Here is a 19965-nt window from a genome sequence, read left to right on the forward strand (position 1 = left end):
AAAAACAACATCTCAGACTCACTGTAGGGATAAGAAATATGTTTAATGATCCTCAAGCCCCTCTTTTAGTTCCCCCCTCCCATCTGATCCAACTCCAGGGGCCCAGATGAGCCTACAGAACATGAGTCACAGACCTAGGGAAAGAAAAAGAGATCAGACTGTAAACTGCTTGAGGGCAAGAACTGTGTTTTGTTTTGCTTTAATATCCTGGGCACCTAGCTCACATGGTGTTGCACATAGCATCAATTGTTTAAGGCAAGTTGACTCCCAGAGAAAAAAACCCAAGAACATTGGTTGGGGAATTTAGAGAACAAATATGATCACCAAAGAAGGGTAGGAAAATGTTATATGAAGTACATTTTGCATTCGGAACAGTACCAGTCACTAGGGATCTGCCATTTTTTCCCTATTAATTCAGGACAATATGTCCATACACGTCCAAGCATTTAACAGTTCCTGTTTCCATTGAAGGAACTGAAACACACAGAACCCAAATCATGGAGTGAATTTGTCTTCAGCATCCTATCCTGTCCCTGGGTCTCTTCTACTCACAAAACCCTACGTCTTTGTGCTTACTATCTGCAATGGGGCCCACAGTAAGCATTCAGGAAGTGTTTGCTGAATGAATGAACCTTCAGTGGTGGAATTTCAGGCACCAGGATTCTCATTCTTCCCCTGCTGAGCTGAACAGCATGAACAGTATGTCTTCTAGAGAAAGGAGCGGCACAGGCTCTTACCTTTAAGCCAAGTACAGCCTGAAGCTGTCGAGTTTAGATATGGGGCCGCTGCCAAGGTGTGTCCCAACGGGGATGGGTACAGACTGCTGCAAAGCAGCACAGGAAGCCACAGAAGAAGAGAAGAAAGCAGCTGAAGTAGAGAAGTCTGGAACCACACAAAACACGCTCCTCCTGTGGGTTGGTAAAATAGAGGGAGAAAGAAAATGATAGGATTATTTCCCTTGCCAAAGCCCTCCTAGACAGCAATGAATTAGGAGACAGGTTCGCAGTGGTTTTGGGGGAAGATGGGGTGTTGAGGAGGAGGGGAGTTGAGACCGGGGAAGTAGGTCCTAAACCTCAGGAACAGACTAAAAAGAAATAATTCAGGGAACACAAACAAGGAAGATTCATATATGGTAGAGGTGGGAAGATGACAAAGAGAGCTAAGGGTCTCACAGTCTGGGGCTCTTACCATAGTAAGTAGCTTGGTGAGAATAAGGCCTTCATGGCTCCAGACCTCATAACATTCCTCTTCTGGCTTGGAAGAGGCATATGTGTTCACAATATCTGCCTCCTCTTCCTCTAAACAGGATGTGGGTGGTTGGCTGGAGGGCAGGATTTTGGGAGCTGCACTGAAAACCAGGCAAATCCCAGAGGTTTTCTCTACTGGCACCAGGGCTGTGATCAGTACTGGCTCCTCTGCAGAAGAGCCTGGAGGGAAGGAAGATGAGAGAAGATGGAAACTCAAGAGAATACATTTTAGGGAATTGGTGGAGTATTCTTTTCTATACATGCCCATGTAAATATTCTACATTATACATATTCAACTAAGTATATCCAATTCAATTGAAAGAACACAATACTTCTTTCAAGCTGGAAGGGACCTGAAGTACCAAACAACCAAGTCCCCGATCCATTAACACTGTTCCTTTTCTTTTCTTCTTGGGATCACAATGTGTCAGAGCCAGAAAGAACCTTAGACATCATCTAATCTTTCTCATTTATATGAGTGGAAATGGAGGCTCAGAGAAATGAAAATTTTAGATTTGAAGAAATAAGGCTCAGAGAAACTGACCCAATATTACACAGTGAGCCGGTGGTAGAGCTGGGGCGATTCCCATACAACCACAGGTCTGCTCTTCCAATCTCATTAATAAGTTCCTTCAAACCATAACCTGGAAAAATATTTTTATATCCACCAAAGCACTCAACATATAGTAGCTTCTCAGCCAACACCATGACCCAGTGCGGTATAACAGAAAGTACTTCTGACCGACAAGAAATCTAGATTTTTAGTTCTGAGCAAGTCACATCATTTCTCTGAACCTCCATTTCCACTCATGTAAAATGAGAAAGTTGGACTACATGGTGTCTAAGGGTCCTTTTAGCTCTGACATTCTATAATTATATGATGCTAAGAAGAAAAGGAAAGGAACACTTTCCTACTGGGAAGAGAAGGCTTTCTCAATTTCCTCATCTGTAAAATGAATATAATACCACTTGTCTGCCTTGAGGCTTCCCTATGACAGGTAAGGTAATGTATATAAAGGTACCTTGAAAGTTGTATTCAGATATAAAGGATTGTTATTTCACATTCTTGGGAGAGACAGGAAAAATATTCCTAAGAAACTATGGGAAAGGAAGAATTTCAGGTCATGCCTAACCCCCTCATCATTTTCTTCTCTCACCACTTAGTCCCAGTTGGTGACCACGGACAGTGGCTCCTAGTTGTTGAGTCCTGTTCTTGATAACCTCTCCTAAGTTTAAACTGGTCAGCAGTTTCACAGTTCGAGACTCAGGTCCAGATAGTTTCTCTGCAGCTGTCCTATTCCAAGGGCACAGAGTCAGTTGACCCAGAGATCTCATGAAGGAGACCCAGTCCTATAAGCAGAAAGGTGGTAACAGGGTTGTAAGAACAAACTGACAGGAAAGACAGACCTGCAGAAATAATGATAGGGAGTAATCTCACCTGAGGGATATCAGGATTTCGAAGCCCATCACCATGGTTAAGGATAAAACCACCAAGGCCTAGGCCTGAAGCCCCAAGTAGTAACAATGCAAGCGCAGCACAAACCAGAGGTGGACGGTGCACCAGGCAGAGCTGCAGGTTCTCTCCTGCCTGCCAGCTGCCCATAGGGAGGTGAGGGGGCTAATCCTCACTCTCTGCAGGGAACCTGCTAGAGGAAGAAAAATTCAATGAAACAAGTATGTGTTATATATCTGCTATATGCAAGGCAGTGTAGTAGGGCTGGAAACAACTCGCCCTTCAGTCTTACATTATACTGAGAGGTCATAGTACAACCTTTTTAAAGATAAGTCAGTACAAGATAATTTGGGGAGGGAGAGAACAGGGTGGGGGCAGGAAGGGAACAGGATCAGCAAAAACATCCCTTAGAAGGTAACATTTGAATTAAAAAACAGGAAACAGCTGGTCAGAGATGCTGAGGAGGGTACAGGGCAAAGCCAATACATCATATATTTTTCCCCAAACCAACCAAGGAAAACGGTATGTAAAAATGGGGTAGAGATAGGAAAACCAATTTTGTTTGAGGGGAGACCAGACAGCATTAGAATTAGGGAATTACCAATGCTTGCTCCATCAGTAAATAGTTCCCGAAAGGGTCATAGGCCTAAGAGTCAAAAGAACTGGGAGACTAGTACAGGTTGAAGGGGACGGTCTGTAAGATGACATTTCAAAGAATGAAAAGTTGGGGGTGGGAGAGAAGAGGAAGGAATGAAAGAGGAGCAGTTCACATTCTCAGTAAGTTTCTAACACTTTCTAGCTGACAACCCTGTGGGTGCAAGTAATTGTTATCCCTATTTTACAGGTGAGGAAAGTGAGGCTCGGTGGGAAGAAGTGACTTGCCCGAGGTCAACCCAGCAGCACCAAGTAGCAAAGGGAAGACTAGAACCCAGGCTTTCTATTCCCAGATCCAGGGCTCTTTCCATTATACTAGGATACCCGTGTCGGGAGGGAAAGGGGGCGTCAGGGAGGGGTAGAACTGTGCCAGGATTAAGCATCTAGAGGAACGACGGGGGCGGGGGGGGGAAGAGTGGGAAGGAGGGCTGCTCCCAATACCTTCCTTCACCCTTTCGATTTCTAAAAATAAGCAGGTGGGGACGGGTGGAACATCTGGACCAGGATAGGGATTCAGCATCTGTGGCTGCTTTCCTCTAAACCATAGTCCCCTCTCAGGATCCCTTCTATGGGCCGGCAGCCAGAGCGCTCCCGATCCCCCGACTTCCTTCCCGCTTCTCCCATACCTCAGCTAGCAAGCTCCCTCCAGGGCAACTACGTGAGCCCCTGCTTCTCACCCTTTAAATGCCCAGATGAAGTCCAGGAGCCCACCTGACGTCACGCTTGGGACGAGGAAGAGGCGGACCACACATGCGCATTCCCTCAGTCTCCTAACCTTCCTTGCCAATCTAAGTAACGGAGCTGAAAAGTCCTGAGCGCCCGATTTCCTCAATTCCGGAAATTATGACTGGATCACACCATTTTGACATATAATTCAGAGGTAAAGAATAAGGTACTAATATTTTCTTCCCTTTCCCTCCAAAAAAGGCTGATGTCATGGGGATGGAGCTATCAGTTTTGATCTGAAATATCCTTAAAATTATAGATTGCCTGGATATGTTAAGATATAGGAGCTTTAATTTTACATTTGTCGCAGGTATTGGATTAGAACCCTCCTTCCCTCGTCCATACCATTTTCACAACCTGGCCCCTCCCCGCGGTGAAGGATTCCCGCTTGGGGAAGTGGGTGAGGTCTTCACTTCTGTGCTGCGTTCTGGGGTTTTGCATCTAATTCCTTATCCGATACTCCCCTGTATCAAGTTACAATCTAGACTACCGTAACGAATGATTAGTGGCCTCCTACAATATGCAATACAAAAACCAAAAAATAATAATAATAGAAAGGGACCTTGTTTCCAGGTCAAGGACTTGCATATAGTTTATATATATTTTTTGTATCCAAGCCTATTTGCCTAACTTTAAGCAAGTCCTCGGGCAAGGTATTGCACGAATTGCAGAGGATACAAAAATAAAATGCAAAACTATCTTTGCCCTCAAAGAGCTTGCTTTCTCCAGGGAGGAGACAGCATATCAATCATTCAATAAAGGTAAAGGGCCTACTGTGTAAAGAGAGACAGCACGTAAACAAGTTTATGTACACTATTATTTGGATTGGAATGTGATTGGAATGATTGAAAGATCAAGAAAGACTTGCGATAAGAAGAGGCATATCTTGAAGGAAGCCAGAGATTTTAAGGGACGGAGGTGAGGAGTAAGTGCATTCCACACCTAGTGAACAGTTGGTGCAACAGCACAAAGTTGGGGTCGCGGGGAGCAGGTAGGGCGGGACGGGGAATACCAAGATTAGGAAACAGCACTAAGGACAAACCAGTGTTTCTTTGCATAAGGATTTGGGCAGTAAAATGAATGGATGAATGAATGAAGAGAATTCTTGGAAATTTTATGAGTTAAGAGAAGGGAGTTGAGCCCTCGGGCTTTCTCACAACGGCCCCTGCCGTTGAATTCAGTCCTGGGGGAATTCTGACTCCAGAGAGACGTCTTCAGGCTTTTTGTATCATTCTCCTGAAGTATCTGGAAAATCTCTTAAATAGAGTTTAGGTTTGGCCCAAGTCTGGGATGTCCCCTAAAGGAGTTTAACAGAATATTTTTTAGAAAGGTAGTACATATCAGGTACAAGGCATCCATTTATTTCCTCTACTATAGAGTAATGGTTAAAATGCAGAAGATGTAAGTACATATTGACAAACACTTGCTAAGACATGTAACAGTAACAGAGGACTCAGAGCCCATAATGATACATGAACACATAACACTCTCAATCGTAAACATAGAAACCATTAAAATGCAGAAATACTTGTTTCTATTCATTTCTATTATTCTCTCGGGTGAAGTGAAGATTGCTATGCTGAATAGACTTCACTTTCATTTCACTCTGCACAGTCCAAGCCACAACTCGAAGTTCCTATTTTCTGGCCAACCTAACCTGCAAAACTGTAACCTTGTGTGATAGTTACCTCCTCTGAGAAGGGCAGCAGAATTGCAGGAAGTATTGGGCATACAATACCCAGACCTCTCAGTGACTCCAGACTGCTCAAGCTCACAAGATAACCACCAAAGCTAGGCATCTCAGGATCCATGTACCTACAGTCCAGGAAAGAAATACAGAATAGAAGCTAAGGATCTGAAATCCAATCTAAGGCTTACCTAGAAAACATGTTTTTCCTGCTTTCTCTTCTCTCTCTCTCTCTCTCTCTCTCTCTCTCTCTCTCTCTCTCTCTCTCTCTCTCTCTCTGTATGCATGGCATTCCCAAGATAGAAGTCCAAGGGAAAGTTGTCATAATCTCAAGCCACACTTTTGAAAGAGAGGAAAAGAGAATGAATTCGACATTGTTTCTCCTTTTAAGCCTATTGAATGGGCAGCTTTTTCTTTTTGTTTATTATTTATTTATACCTCCCACTGCTCCCTTAATGGAACAATACACCCACCCAACCTCCAAAAACTCCCATCACAAAACTTTAAAAACAAATAGGCACAGTCCACCATTTGACATTGAAAATTTTAAAATGCGTATCTTATTCTAGATTTTTAGAAGCCATCACCTATCTAGTAGAAAGTGGGTGGCATCATTCATCTTCAGTTATCTGGATTCCTGGTTTAGCTACATTAATAAGAATTCCAAAGTCTTTCAAAGCTGTTTTTAATGTGGTCATTATATAAATTGTTCTCCTGGTTCTCCTGACTTCACTCTGTATTAGTTTATAGACGTTTTCCCACTATTCCTTGGTATTTCCTTGCTATCCATTTCCTATGATATTTCATTTATAAACCATTATTTGCTTATTCTCTACTAGGTGAGCACCTCCCCCTTAGTTTCCAGTGCTTTGCACGTGCCCAGATCACCAACATAGAGGTACCCACATGGGAGATGGCAGAGATCTGCTTTAGGAGGAAACATCTTGAATTCTCTACCACATAGTTGGGAGCAGTCTCCTTCCATTCCATGGAAACAGAAGTCTTTAAAACTAACAGACTAGGAAACAAAGTAGATGCCCATCAACTGGAGAATGGCTAAACAAATAGTGGTATCTGAATGGAATGAATTGTTACTATGCTGTAAGAAATGTATGTGTGGTAAATATGGAGAAGCATGGAAAAATCTGCATGAACTGATGCAGAGTAAAGAAAACAATATACATGGTGACTACAACAATGTAAATGACAAGAACTACACACCAAAAGAATTAAAAGTGAATATAAGAAAATTATAAAGATCAAGCAGGAATCAAACGAAGAGAGATGAGAGGATATCTCCAGCCTGCTAGTTCATGGAGGTGGGAGGTCCAAGTGTCAAGTGTTTGGTCTGAGGCCAGATTTGAACTCAGGACCTCCTGACTTCAGGGTCAGTGCTCTATTTACTGCACTACCTAGCTGCCCCATGTTTTCAGATTTTTCAACAATCCATCAGTTATGCTAAATTTTCCCTCCCTATATCAGATATCTTAAATGTGTATATGTATATATGTGTATGTAATATATTGTCATATGAGATTCCTCTCTGGGAGGGGGTGGGAAAGGGATATTTGGCATAACTATGGTGATATAAGAAACTGAAAGTATCAATAAAAACTTATTGAAAACAAAAGTAACAGACATGACAATCTTGCCCTCTCTTTCCACTGGCATCCAGAGGGTGAAGGTCTTGCTCACGCATGGCGTGGGCACCGTGCATTAAGCTGGGCATGTTTGTGTGGGGGGAACCACCAATCTTTGCCCCAGTTTAGGCCTTGTGGCCCCAAGAATCAAGTTTAGAGTTTTGATTTGTTGTACTTGTCCTTTTTAATTTTAAGTCCAGATAGTAGTGACCATGAACACAGGTGTTCAAGCCATTGAAACCTTGGAGCCAGAATCTCAGGTCAGATATCGCTGCCTGCCCAGCATACAAAACAGCACTAGTTTGCCATATAGGAACTGACGTAAGCTGTCAGCCTAATCTCCTTCTCCTTCCCAGAGACTGAAGTAGTGGGAGTGGGGGGGGAGCTTGTCTGTTTTTGTTATAGCTTTGAAGTGAAAACATGCTTGGCTACTCATCACTTTACTTTGATCTACATAAATGGTTTTATATTATTACTATGACAATGCTTCAAAGATTTACATGCTTTTTTTTATGTGTAGCTATTCCCTAATGAGGCAGATCATAGCCCCTAAGTAGTCTATCTACAGCCACACTAGGGAGAGCAAAAGGAGGAAACCCACCAGCAAGTCTTAAGTAAGATTTATTAAAAGATATTCTGTGCAAGCGATCAAGGCCTCAAGAAGACTGGACATAAGAGGGGTTCTGTGGTCCCCCAATTCTACATGCAGAATTAAGATGGTTTCCCAGATTTCTCCTTTTTGAAACCTTCCACCTCTGATCTGTTTATCTATCACTTCCGCTTCTGTGTCTACCAGGGGTGGGGAACCTGTGGCCTTGAGGTCACATGTGGCCCTCTAGGTCTTCAAGTGCAGCCCTTTGATTGGATCCAAACTTCATAGAACAAATCCCCTTAACAAAAGGATTTGTTCTGTAAAATTTGGACTCAGTCAAAAGGCTACACCTAAGGACCTAGAAGGCCACATGTGACCTCAAGGCCACAGGTTCCCCACCTCTGGGACTCCTACACTTTAGAATCTTTGAGTATTGATGGAGGTGGCAAAGGAAGGAGAAAGGAAATGATGAAAGAATCTGAATCACCATGAGTCAGACTTGGGGCCCATTCTCATAGAGTTTGAAGCCTATTCTTTGTGGCTTTGGTCAGACATCTTAGGAATTTCCCCTATACAAGTAATCATGAGTTCATACAAAGAAGAAGGGAGCCAAATTTTGTTGATGACCTGAGTTTCTGATTTAATTCTTAATTCTCCTCTTTTGGTCTCCAGACTCTGAAGTATGCTATAGGCACAGTGAACAGCTTAACATTAGCTCAGGGCCTTTTATTCAGGATTTCACATATTAGGATGTCTTTCACCTGTGAAGTGGGCCAGCAAACATTTACTGTGACCCAGAATAGTCCCTACCATAAAAAGGTCACCTTCACCCCCATGATGAGGTATAGACTTTAAGTGGAGCTATAATAATAGTAGCTTTCACTTATATATATGTAGGAAGGGCAAAGAAGCCACTTTGTTATTGGGTAGGAAATAGGACAAAGGTTCCTAGGTCTACCTAGCCCTCAGTGTTGCTCCCTGGGGTGATTTCCATAGATGATTGGCAGGACTGGAGTAGAAAGGAGTTAATTCACACCGTAAGTCAAATAATGAGTTGATCTCTGGGAGTGGCACTTTAGGTTGATGAGAAGGCAGGAGTGTGCAGGAGCCAGCTTGAGGCCACTCCTGAGAGCCAATTGTTAAATCTTCCATGTTAGCTTTTACATCTCAAAGTTTTGTTGATTGTCTCGACTTAATAAAGTGAAGGAGAAGATGTTAATGATGCAGGTTAAATTTAAAAGTGTGTCCTGAGTACATTTTCCTCCCCCATCCCCCAGCTGTAGGTTACATTAAACATTTACTTTCACACCCTGGGCAAAGGTATTCAAAAAACAGATTTAATCTGAGCCTAAGGTTTTCTTCTGGTTTGTGGTGATTTGGGGGTTTAAATATCAAAATTACAAAATAATTTCTTTTAGCCATGTGTTAAAAGAGCTATCAGCCCTCCCTCTATCCCTCCCCCCCACCCCCACCTTACCTTGAAGGAATGATAAAAGACAGAATAATCATAAATTATCAGACTACCCAGTAAGGTATAGTCAGCTGAGGACCAGTAGACAGCAGCATCAAATAGCAAAGCAATCTGAAGCTTAATAACATTATTCCACCAGCAGATGAAGAGTAGAAGTGATAGGGAGATATATTGGTACAGCCAAAGGAACCTGAGTTGTCCTAGCTATATATAGCTAGCATTTATATATTGCTGTATGATTTAAAGAACGCTTCATATATGTTATCTCATTTGACCCTCAATAAAACAGTGGGAGGTAGGTTGTATTATTATCTCCATTTTAAAGATGAGGGAACTGAGGCTGAGAGATGTTATGTAATTTGCCCAGAGTTACAGAGCTAGAAAGTGTCTGAGGCAGGTTTTGAACTCAGATCTTCCTGACTCAAGCATACTTTGCCATCTAGCTACCTGAGTACATTCTTTCTCACCACTGCTGTAGAAATCTGTGGAATAATGTATCTTTGTGTGTTTGAAAGGCAAAAAATTTCTCTAATAATTTATTTTGCTATGTTGTTTAATTAAATGTCTTTTACTTTGAACTTATGTGTCTTCTGATTGGTACCAAAAAAACCACATTGCTGGGGGCTCATGAACTATGGTTTTAAATGGAAGTTTTCAGAAAATGTGCCTTGAACCCTGAATAGCTTATCTAGAGGCATATGGGCATTACGTGGACCCTTGGACAAATCTAAGAGTTTGGATTTTAAACCATTTCTAACACTTTATTTCACTTGGATCTCACAATAGCTCTGTGAGGGAGATAATGAAAATGTTGTTTTACAAAGAAGGAAATATGATGTCTATTTATTTATTTGTTTGTTTGTTTTTTGCATGGTTAGGCAGCGGGGTTAAGTGACTTCCCTATGGTCACACAGCTAGTAAGTGTTATGTGCCCGAGGCTGGTTTTGAGAACTCAGGTCCTCCTGAATCCAGGGCCAGTGCCCTATCCACTGCGCCACCTAGCTGCCCCAAGGAAACATGATGTCTGAGACCTCATTGCTAGTAAGTGGTGGAGTTGGGATTGGAGTCAGATCTTCTGACTTCAGGTCTAATCCTCTTTCCTCTTTCTATGCCATGGCTCCTTAGGTGGATGAGTTGATTGAATATATTGATTTTGTTGATTTGCTGATGGGAAGCGTTATAGGCACTGGACTCCAGGTGGAGCCAGGAGGTAGGGAGGTTATCAGAGGCACTGAAAGGGAGGTAAAAAGACACCAAAGACAAATGTCACTCATTTTTTTGCTTAGTATGTCCCTAGCCCCTCCTCTCCTGTCCCTGGGTGACCTTTCTTTTGATCAGCCAGTTCATCCTTGTGACCTACCTCAGGATTCAAGGTGCTACTGATGTGTGAATCTTCAGAAGTGAAGCTAAGTGATGGATCAAGCCTTTATTATAATTGTCATTATTGTTATTATTATTACTTATTGTATTACTATAATAAGAGCATTTATAGAATGCCTTAAGTTTTGCAAAGCACTTCACAAATATTATCTCATTTTATCCTCACAGCAATCTTGGGAAGTAGGTGCTATTATTTTACAGATGAGGAAAATGAAGCAGATAGAGGGTTAAGTGACATGCCAGGGATCACGTAACTCGTTACATTTCTGAGGCCAAATTTGAACCCAGGTCTTCCTGACTCTAGGTACAGCATTTTATTTGCTCTCTCCTGTAAGGGCAAGACCCATTTTGGGAGATTCTTGTGCTAAGCAGAAGAAACTTTTGTATAAAGTAGGGTTTATTGTAATCCTTTTTTCTCATATGTTAATAGTTTTTTTTGAAGTGTAGTCACTTGTAGCCTCATAAATTTACTTGTCAAAGGCAAAATAGCTTTTTTTCTTTTCTTCTAACTTTTACAAAATGTTTCCCTGCTCTAGGAATCTAGTGATTCCAGTTAAAATAATTCTTAAGATATTTATTGGTATCAAAGCAGAACATACAGCCCTTCCTAAGAAAACTACCCCCTCTCAATGCCATCAACCATATGCCATCCTTAGGTTAATTATGGGAACCAATACACTATGTATTCTCACTCCTGCCTTAGATGACAGGTCTACATTTGAGACCGCTCAGGGTCAGAGACCAATCATGAGCATGAAAGAATTGTCCACAAATTAGATTTGTGTGCTCTGATCAATTAGAGCTCATAATATTTAGATTACATTGTAAGATGCTTGAAAATAGGACTATTTTTTTTTACGTTTATTTGTATTCCCAGGCACAGTGTCTGGCACAAAGTAGATGCTTAATAAATACTTGTTGGTTAACTTGATAAATCTTCAGTAATACTTGAAGAGAGTGGGATCTCATTAATGAGAACTGATACCACAAATAGAGCCTTTTCCCTGTATAAGCTGGAGCAATCTGTCCTCAGATTGCATTACTGAAAACTCAAGATCAACTAGGTGCTTCGATCCACTCATAGATAGTGGTACTGGTATCAGTGTGGAGAAGACTGACATAGAACCAGAAGAAACCCTATAGTACTAGAGGAATATTGCCATTCATCTGAAAATATCTGAGAGTCTATGGGCAGCATTTATACTACATTCTAGCATTCCAATGTTATTCATTCAAGATCAGATCAACTATAATTCATCTCAGAAATATAAATCTTTTAAAAATATGGGTGAGTTAGGTTTTACTTTCACCTTTTAGTGGTGATGAATTTATGTTTACTACACATTCATTTAGAGAGCATTAGCTGCTCAATGCTGAGGAAGCAGCAAGAGAGCCCAATCACCTCTCTATCCCTGGGAATTTGCCCCACAAAACCTGAATACCTCCTCACAGATCCTAGCCTGTAGCAGCTACAGTGGGGAAAAAGTTTCATCGGTAATACTGGAGAATGTTGCACAAGGAAGGACCCAAAACCAACTTTAAGTAGGAGAAAGGAGATGTGGTTGAGAGTATTTTGTTATAAGCAGCTGCACGTATGTGCCATATAGAACAGAAGAAACTATATAAAAAACAATCATGTTCTGGATATGACTCCACGATGTCTTCTGCTAATCAGAGAAAGATTTGATTCTTAGAGAAGGTGGGCTGTGAGGTAAGCATTGAAGAAGTGGGGGATAAAATGTTTGCTAAGGGAAGGTGAAGGCTGTTTCAAGTAACTGATGCTCTCTGGAAGACCCTGGTTTTGGCTGAGGCCACATGTTGGCAGGGTAAGCTCAAGCCAAGCTGAGTGTAGAAAACAAAGGAACATATTGTTTGTCATTGATAGAGGGTGACATTTTCTATATAATCTGTTAACTGTCTTTTTTCTGCCCCATGGAAAGGGGCAGGCTGGAAGAATTCTTTTTATAGCTCAGAACTCACCTCTTGTGCTAACCTGTGCCTACTCCTGGTTTGTACATGTTGTTACCTCAAAACTCAATTCCTTTGCATATGGATTAAGAAGACCTTTTATTGTATTGAGACAGATATCTGAAGCCCCTTTTAGCTCTAGCTCTGTGAAAATGGTGTTGTGGAAAACTGCACCAGATTCAGAAGACTTGAATCCTAGGTCTGGCTTTTTTTGCCTTATGTAAGATGGTATATTATAATAATCATCATCTTTGTAGGTGTCTTATCCACCTACCAGATTATAAGCAGAGCTATTGCTAGCAATTTCTGTACCTGGGAAAAGTAGCAACTATGAAGTGGAGGGGGGCTCACCTAGGATCTAGCTGCTGGGAACAGGAAATTTCCCTGGCAAATCATAAGGTCTCTAAAGATGCCAAAAGGAGAGGAAACACCCTCTGGGTGAAACTATAAATACCACTAAGGAGGCAGGTTAGAAAGTGTCCCAGAAGAGCGCTTTCAGCATTTTCTAAATTTTCAGCCCTAGGCTGGGCATGGTCTTGCATCAATATGGTAAATGCCCAGGAGGGGAGTGCTACCAGACTGTCTGAAGAGGGGCAGACCCAAATGGGAAAAATGGAGCAGGTTAAAGCTTTGGTGCTGAACAGTATTGGGACTGAGTTGTGTGTGAGGACCCACATTTCCAGCCTAAGTGAAATAGGGAAAGCCGCTCTCAAAAAGAAACCCAAAACAAAAAAAACCCTCTATGCCTAAGCTAGACTCTAGGCCCAGACTCATACTAGCTTGTATGACTCTTGACACAACTTCTCAGTGCTCTGGGCAACTCTCTAAGACTCTAGGTCGTAAAGAAAATGCCAAACTGTATTTGGGGAAAGAGTTTCCTAACCCAAGAATTTCCTAGATCTATGAAAGCATAAGTCCAGTCCCTACACCTATTAATAATAAGGATGCAGTTGTCAGAAACATGGGTTCTAGCAGAACTACCATGAATTCAGAAGGCATGAGGATGCTTTGCAGAACATACATTCCATCCATCTTTTGGTTGCTCTGGACCTTCCATACATTAAGCCCTGGGACTTCTTGGCCTCTCTCTGAATGTTTGAGCCCATTTTGCTACGGTCCCTTTCCCATTATATAAAGGCACATTGCTGCATTCTGGATTACATCTCTCTCTACTCCCAACTGACCCAGCCATAGGAGGCCCCAGAAGTGTAATCTATTTCTCACCCAGACCCAAACCCTGACCCACCCACAAGGGGATCGCCCGAATGAAACTTCCACTGCTGCTCCCTCCTCAGCTATTCCCAAGACCACTGACCAGATTTGGGGAGACTGGTCCTCTAATTCTTTGCACATTGAGATAGAAATAGTTAGAATAAGAACAGCTTATACACACATGTATGTATGTATATATATATACACATATAGACATATAATATATTAATATTAATATAATAATTAAAATATAAATTATATATATGAAATATAAATTAATTTATTAAGGTAAAAGAAGCTATTTGATGTTGCTTGCCTTATTTGATCTTCACAAGAACACAGTGAAATAGGTTAGTGAAAATATTTTTATCTCTTTTTTACAAAGGAAGAAACTGAGGTTCAGAGGATGGTAAGTGACATCCAAGATCACAAGCTTGAGCAGTGGAATCCTAGTTCTCCTCACTCCGTGTTTTATTCACTACATCAGGAGGATCCAAAAGGAGCTTGGTTCCCAGAGGACTGGTTAATGAAGTTTTCACTGTGTAGTTCTGGTCACCATCACCATAGCTACAGGCTAGCACTAGGAAAAATGGGATGCCCATTGGTCCACTCCTGCATCTCTTTTTCTATGAAGTGGAATTTTGACCTCATTCATAAAATAGGAAATGCAGCAGGCAGCCTGACAAATGTCATCCTGTGAAGTTCTACACCAGGATTTGACTGATTCAAGCAGGAATAGTTATAGCATTTAAAAACTCCTGGCATTATGTACTGTGAAGTTAGCTTGCAATGACATGGATGTTTGCCTGTTAAGCCACATTCTAGAATGTTTCTTCCTATCCATCTTCTTTCTGCCATCTTTCATTATATTGTCCTTTGTCCTGCCCCCTGCCCATCTCACCATCAAAACTCTACTCATCCATCAAAATGCCTTTATCTATACACACATACATGTACACACACACACACACACACACATATATATATATATATATTACATACAGGTATATGTATGTATATGCATATATATACATACACACATATGTATATAAACACATACATTGATTCTGGCTAGGGAAAACTCAGAGATAGCTTTGAGAAGATGGTATTTATTTTGTGTTTTTTTATATGTATGCATATATACACAAACATATGTATGTATATATGAAACTCATATGAAGGAGATACAGTGGTTTACATTTATTTATATTTCATTTAAGGCTTTACAAAACCATTTGATGGTGATTGCCTTATTTGATCATCACAAGAACACTGAAATAGGTTAGTGCAAGTATTTTATATTTATTTTACAAAGGAGGGAACAGGTAATCTTGGAGGAGAAGGCACTAAAAACTGGGGGATTCAGGCATCAGCACTTGAGTTGAGTTGAGTCTTAAAGGAAACCAAAGATTCCAAGAAGTAGGGGTGAGGAAGAAGAATATTCCAGGCATGCGGGACTGAGCAGTGGAAAGGCATAGAGACGTGACCTGAAGTATGGTATGTAAGGAATAGGAAGAACTGTAATGTGATTGGATTGTAGAGTATATGGAAAGGAGTTTGGAAAGGTAAGATGGAGCCAGGTTGCCAAGTCTTAAAGGCTAAGAAAAGCAGTTTATATTTGATTCCAGAAATAACTGGGAACCGTTGGACTTTATTGAATATAGGGGTGAAATGATCAGATTTGTGTTTTAGGAATATCACTCAATATTACCCTGCTGAGATCCAAAAGGCCTTGAGTAACCACTTCTGATGGTAGAGTCGGAATCTCTAGTTCTCCCACCCTATCTTCTGCATCCTACCCTGACTTTCACCACAGGGATAGGTTCTTACAAAGGCCTTTTGTTACTACAAAGTGCTGCCAAGCATTCTTGGCTTCAGAGATCATGGTAGAGGTGGAAAGCACAAAGTTTACCATGCTGTAGTTCAGCTTTCCTTTCTGGTGATGACTATTAACTCCAACTCATGGTATTGTTCCCAAAGGGGCTACAACTTAAACTACTGTTTACCAACCAACTGAATCCAGGGTATAAAACCTTAACCGAAGGGAAACTCCCTTAAAGTACCGTTCTGGTACTACCTCCTTATAATGGACTTTTCTTTCCCTCCTCCTCCTTAGAACATGTACAATTATTTCTGCCTGCTCCTGAGGTACAGCATGGAAACCTGGGCATGTGCAAATATTTTTTGCCTGATTCCTCCTGATTATGTGTGACTGAGGAGTCCTTCAGTTGGCTTATGAACTGGAACTCAGTGGACATTCAGTTTCCACTCCCCTCACCCCCACACTTGACCTCCATGCTCAGGGAAACTCTCCTGAGGTACCCATCTGGTACTACTTACTTGTAATGGGCCCACCCTTATTCCCCAATTAGAGTGTGCAAAAATGTGGTTTCAGTAAGATATTTCAGTGAGAGATAGAGAAGAAAGTTCTTCTCTACTATGAAATAATGGCAGCAAAGGGTGCCACATTACAAAATCCAAACCATAATGAGGAATGTAGCACCTCACCATGGTCCAGAAAGAGACTCCATAAAGAGGGAGTGGTTTGGACTATTACTGTGAGTAATATGAATCAGAGTCTTTGCTCATCTCCCTAGCCAAGGAAATACGTATTTTGGGGTTTATGGTACCAACCCTGTGAAAGCCTTGTACTAGAAAGTGAGAAAGAGACACAGAGTATTACCCCCTTTTTATGCCCACTATGTTCAGTCTCATATAACTGAAGGAAACAGGAAATATCAGTGCACACTTCAAGGGGTAAGGGAAGAATGGATTCCTTACTTCTCCACATCTCTTCCCATAATGAAATCAATGTACGCCACAAGCCAAAAAGAGTGCCAAAGTTTGTGTGACTCTAAAAAAATCATACCTGAATATGACCAGCTTGCAGCCCCTGACAACTACCCCACTTAAGCACTGCTGGCAGACAGACCCCTTTGTCCCACCTCAATATTCCAACTCTATACTTTCAGCTCCCTCGGGTACCTAAGATCAAGAAAAGCGGAAGAAGGTAAGTCAGCCAATGCTGAGCAGCTGGAGGCTGCTTCAGTGGAGAGTTATATTTGATGGGAGAGAACACAACCAGTGTGATCATAGACATTTGCGGGGAGGTGGTAGCTGAGCTAAGCCTCAAAGAAAGCTATAGGTTTTGATGATGCATTCTACTCTGAAGCTCAGCTTAGGGAACTTCAACTATGGCAAGATATGGAAACCTTCATGAATTTTTTTTTTGTCACAGGAATATAGCTTTAGAAACGGAAGGGATCTTCAAGGTCATCTATCTCAATTCTCCTCATTTAACAGTTAAGGAAACTGAGGCTCAGAGTGGTTAAACAATTTTCACAACCCTCTAACTCCAAATTGAGCATGCTGGCTTGAGTATCATGCTGTCATCTTTGGCTCTCTACCTTCTTCCTCCTCCCCATTACATATGTAAAATTGCTTATGCCTTTTCCCCTAGCACTTATCACATTGTGCCTTCTACTACAATTCAGGTATGTGTCTTAAACCTTACTACCTGACTTTCAAGTTTCACAAGGAGAGGAATTGAGTTTTTCATTCATTCATTCATACATTCATTCATCATAGTTCACATCTATCTAAGACTTTAAAGTACGTGTATCATTATCCTCATCTTGTTAAGTAAATGGCAGACAGTGTAAATATTGTCACTAACTTATAGTTGAGGAAACTGAGGTTCAGAGAAATTAATAACTGGTCAGAGGTCACACAAACAGAAAATTTAGGAATTGGGATTTGGACCAAAATCCAGCACTCTTTCTAGTATTCCAAACTGTATCTTGAGATTCTGCATTTTACCTTATTAAGTGCTTTCTGTTTTTATAGCACAGTGCTAAGTTCTGGGGGAGATACAAAAATTGAATAAGGCATACCTTCATGGAACTTAATAGAATTGTTTCCCCACAGTGCTTTAGACAGAGTTGTGCATATAGCAAATGCTCAGTGGGAGTTTTATTGAATAAATTCATACAGAATGTAAGAGCACTAGACTGGGAATTGGAGAGCTATATGACCTTGGGCAGATCACTTTATTTTAATTTCCCCAATCCTGAGTAGAATTTTTCTCTGAATTGCTTTGCATATGAAAGGTTCGAACCTGAGCTTGGGAGAGGTGAGTTCATTTGACTTCCATCTCTGAGAGAGGTCACACACTGATCCAAAGGTCTTTTCTGGGAGAGGCCCCTGGAAGGAGGGACTTTGGGAAGGAGTTGACATATAGAGAGAGCCAGTATCTCCAGCATTTCGCTGATTTTCAGCTTGCCAAAATAGAGACTTTGGAAAATTTCCCCTTGGGTAAGAGCAATAAACGACAAAATGGAGATAAAGGCTTACAACCAGGAATAACTTACTTAGTGAAGATGAGCAGGAAAAAAAATTAACCTTTAATAGGACAGAGGACTTTGAAGCATTTCTGATGAAAAGACTAGAGCTGAGCAGGAATTTGAAACTGCAAATATCAGTTGAATCAGGGGTGGGGAACTTGTGGCCTCAAGGCCACATGTGGCCCTCTAGTCCTCAGGTGTGGCCCTTTGACTGAATCCAAACTTCACAGAACAAATCCCCTTAATAAAAGGATTTGTTCTGTAAAACTTGGACTCAGTCAAAAGGCTGCACTTGAGGACCTAGAAGACCTCATATGGCCTTGAGACTGCAGGTTCCCCATCCCTGGTCAAGAGGACCCTAGAAAGGTAAGAGTACTTGTGCAATTAGAAGAGGCTGTATGATGATATAGTGCTAACATTTTAACTGGAGAAGACATTAGTTTCCTTTTAGAATTTTCAAAGAAACTTAAGGGATTTAAGAAAAAAAACAACCAGAGGTCCTGGGGATGAATTTGTTCTGTTCTGAGGTTTTGAATAGGAGAAAGAAAAGAGAGGGGGAAAGAGTAATACACCAATGTAGGAAGGAGGAAAGATGAGGTAGAACTCACTGTTTCTCTTCATTGGGGTGTATTAGAAGAGGAGTCTACAAACATGGAGGAAGGGGTAGGGAAATGGGCATCTGGTGAACTTTTATCTGAACTGGACAAAGAAGGATTGAACATGTACACCCCCCCAAAAAAGTTTGGTGTAGGGATACCGAACTCAATGAGAAAACAAGTAGGGATGAGGAAGGGAAGTTAAGAGGAAGTCTAATACCAAGTAAAACAAATTTCTAGATCCTGAAAGAGGGGGAGGGGGAAGAAAAAGAAAAGAATGAGAACCTAAGGGAGTGCCTTAGATTACCTCAGACTCTTGGATAATAAATAAACAAGTTGTGGCAGATGAATGTAATGGAATGTTATTGCACCATAAGAAATGATGAAAGAGATGATTCAGAGAATTCTGGGTAAAATAAACTGATGCAGAGTGAAGTGAGCAGAACCAGGAGAACAGTGTGTAAAGAGGACAGTAACACAGTAAAGAATAACAACCTGGAAAGACTTATGAACTCTGATCAATGCAATGACCAACCATGGCTCTAGAGGACCTATGAAGAAACATGTTACCCATTTCCTGATGGATACAAGGTGCAGAAAGAGACATACATTTTTGGGCATGAAAACTGACTAGGTTTATTTTGCTTGTCTATGCTAATTTGTATTCTTTTTTTTTTTTTAGCTTTTAATGAATGGGCTTTAGAGTAGAAGACAGATTAACAACAATGCTGTTCCTCCCCCCATGGCAATTGAAACATTATTTAGAAAATGCAGAAAATACAGAATGAAGTTCAGAAGGAAGCACAGAAAAGCAGGACAGTTTTGAAAGTAATGTACTACGTTATGTACATTGAAAGTAATATACTACATTTGAAAGTAAGTAGTCGATATGAAATAGATTCACCATTTCATACAGAATACTTTTGTGTTCTGTGTGTATGGAAAGATTATTTGGGGTGTTTAAGTCAATAGTTTAAAAAAACCCTCCCCTGCCTG

The 19965-nt window shown here is 41.1% G+C and overlaps 1 protein-coding gene and 1 long non-coding RNA gene across 6 annotated transcripts; one reads left to right on the forward strand and one right to left on the reverse strand.

Annotated features, from left to right (window-relative positions):
• Window positions 1–22: 22 nt before the first annotated feature.
• Window positions 23–4152, reverse strand: TMEM219 (transmembrane protein 219). 5 transcript variants are annotated; one of them, XM_021006687.2, is made up of 6 exons: window positions 4066–4152; window positions 2686–2890; window positions 2405–2597; window positions 1189–1427; window positions 738–908; window positions 23–134 (listed from the first exon to the last, which is right to left on the reverse strand). In XM_021006687.2, the coding sequence occupies exons 2-5, from the start codon at window positions 2848–2850 to the stop codon at window positions 771–773; spliced, it is 735 nt and encodes a 244-aa protein (XP_020862346.1). In that variant the 5' UTR covers window positions 2851–2890; window positions 4066–4152; the 3' UTR covers window positions 23–134; window positions 738–770. The 5 variants fall into 5 exon arrangements, with proteins under 5 accessions (XP_020862346.1, XP_020862345.1, XP_020862343.1 ...); XM_021006686.1 differs by having other exon boundaries at window positions 2686–2893; window positions 4032–4120; XM_021006684.2 differs by having other exon boundaries at window positions 4032–4119.
• On the forward strand, window positions 3118–7401 carry LOC110221942 (uncharacterized). Its single transcript, XR_013485905.1, has 3 exons — window positions 3118–3222; window positions 3545–4234; window positions 6607–7401. It is a non-coding gene; the product is annotated as an uncharacterized LOC110221942 (long non-coding RNA).
• Window positions 7402–19965: the final 12564 nt, after the last annotated feature.

The sequence above is a fragment of the Phascolarctos cinereus genome, unplaced genomic scaffold (assembly GCF_003287225.1).
Source record: "Phascolarctos cinereus isolate Bilbo 61053 unplaced genomic scaffold, phaCin_HiC Scaffold_4;HRSCAF=312, whole genome shotgun sequence".
In the NCBI taxonomy this organism is placed as follows: Eukaryota; Metazoa; Chordata; class Mammalia; order Diprotodontia; family Phascolarctidae; genus Phascolarctos; species Phascolarctos cinereus.

Excerpts from the sequence above, each read along its gene's own strand:
- TMEM219 (XM_021006687.2), bottom strand. The coding sequence starts at position 2,850 with ATGGGCAGCTGGCAGGCAGGAGAGAACCTGCAGCTCTGCCTGGTGCAC. Across the intron at positions 2,598-2,685 it reads GAAATCCTGATATCCCTCAG|GACTGGGTCTCCTTCATGAG; the intron begins GTGAGATTACTC and ends TTCTGCTTATAG. Across the intron at positions 909-1,188 it reads TCACCAAGCTACTTACTATG|GAGGAGCGTGTTTTGTGTGG; the intron begins GTAAGAGCCCCA and ends ACCAACCCACAG.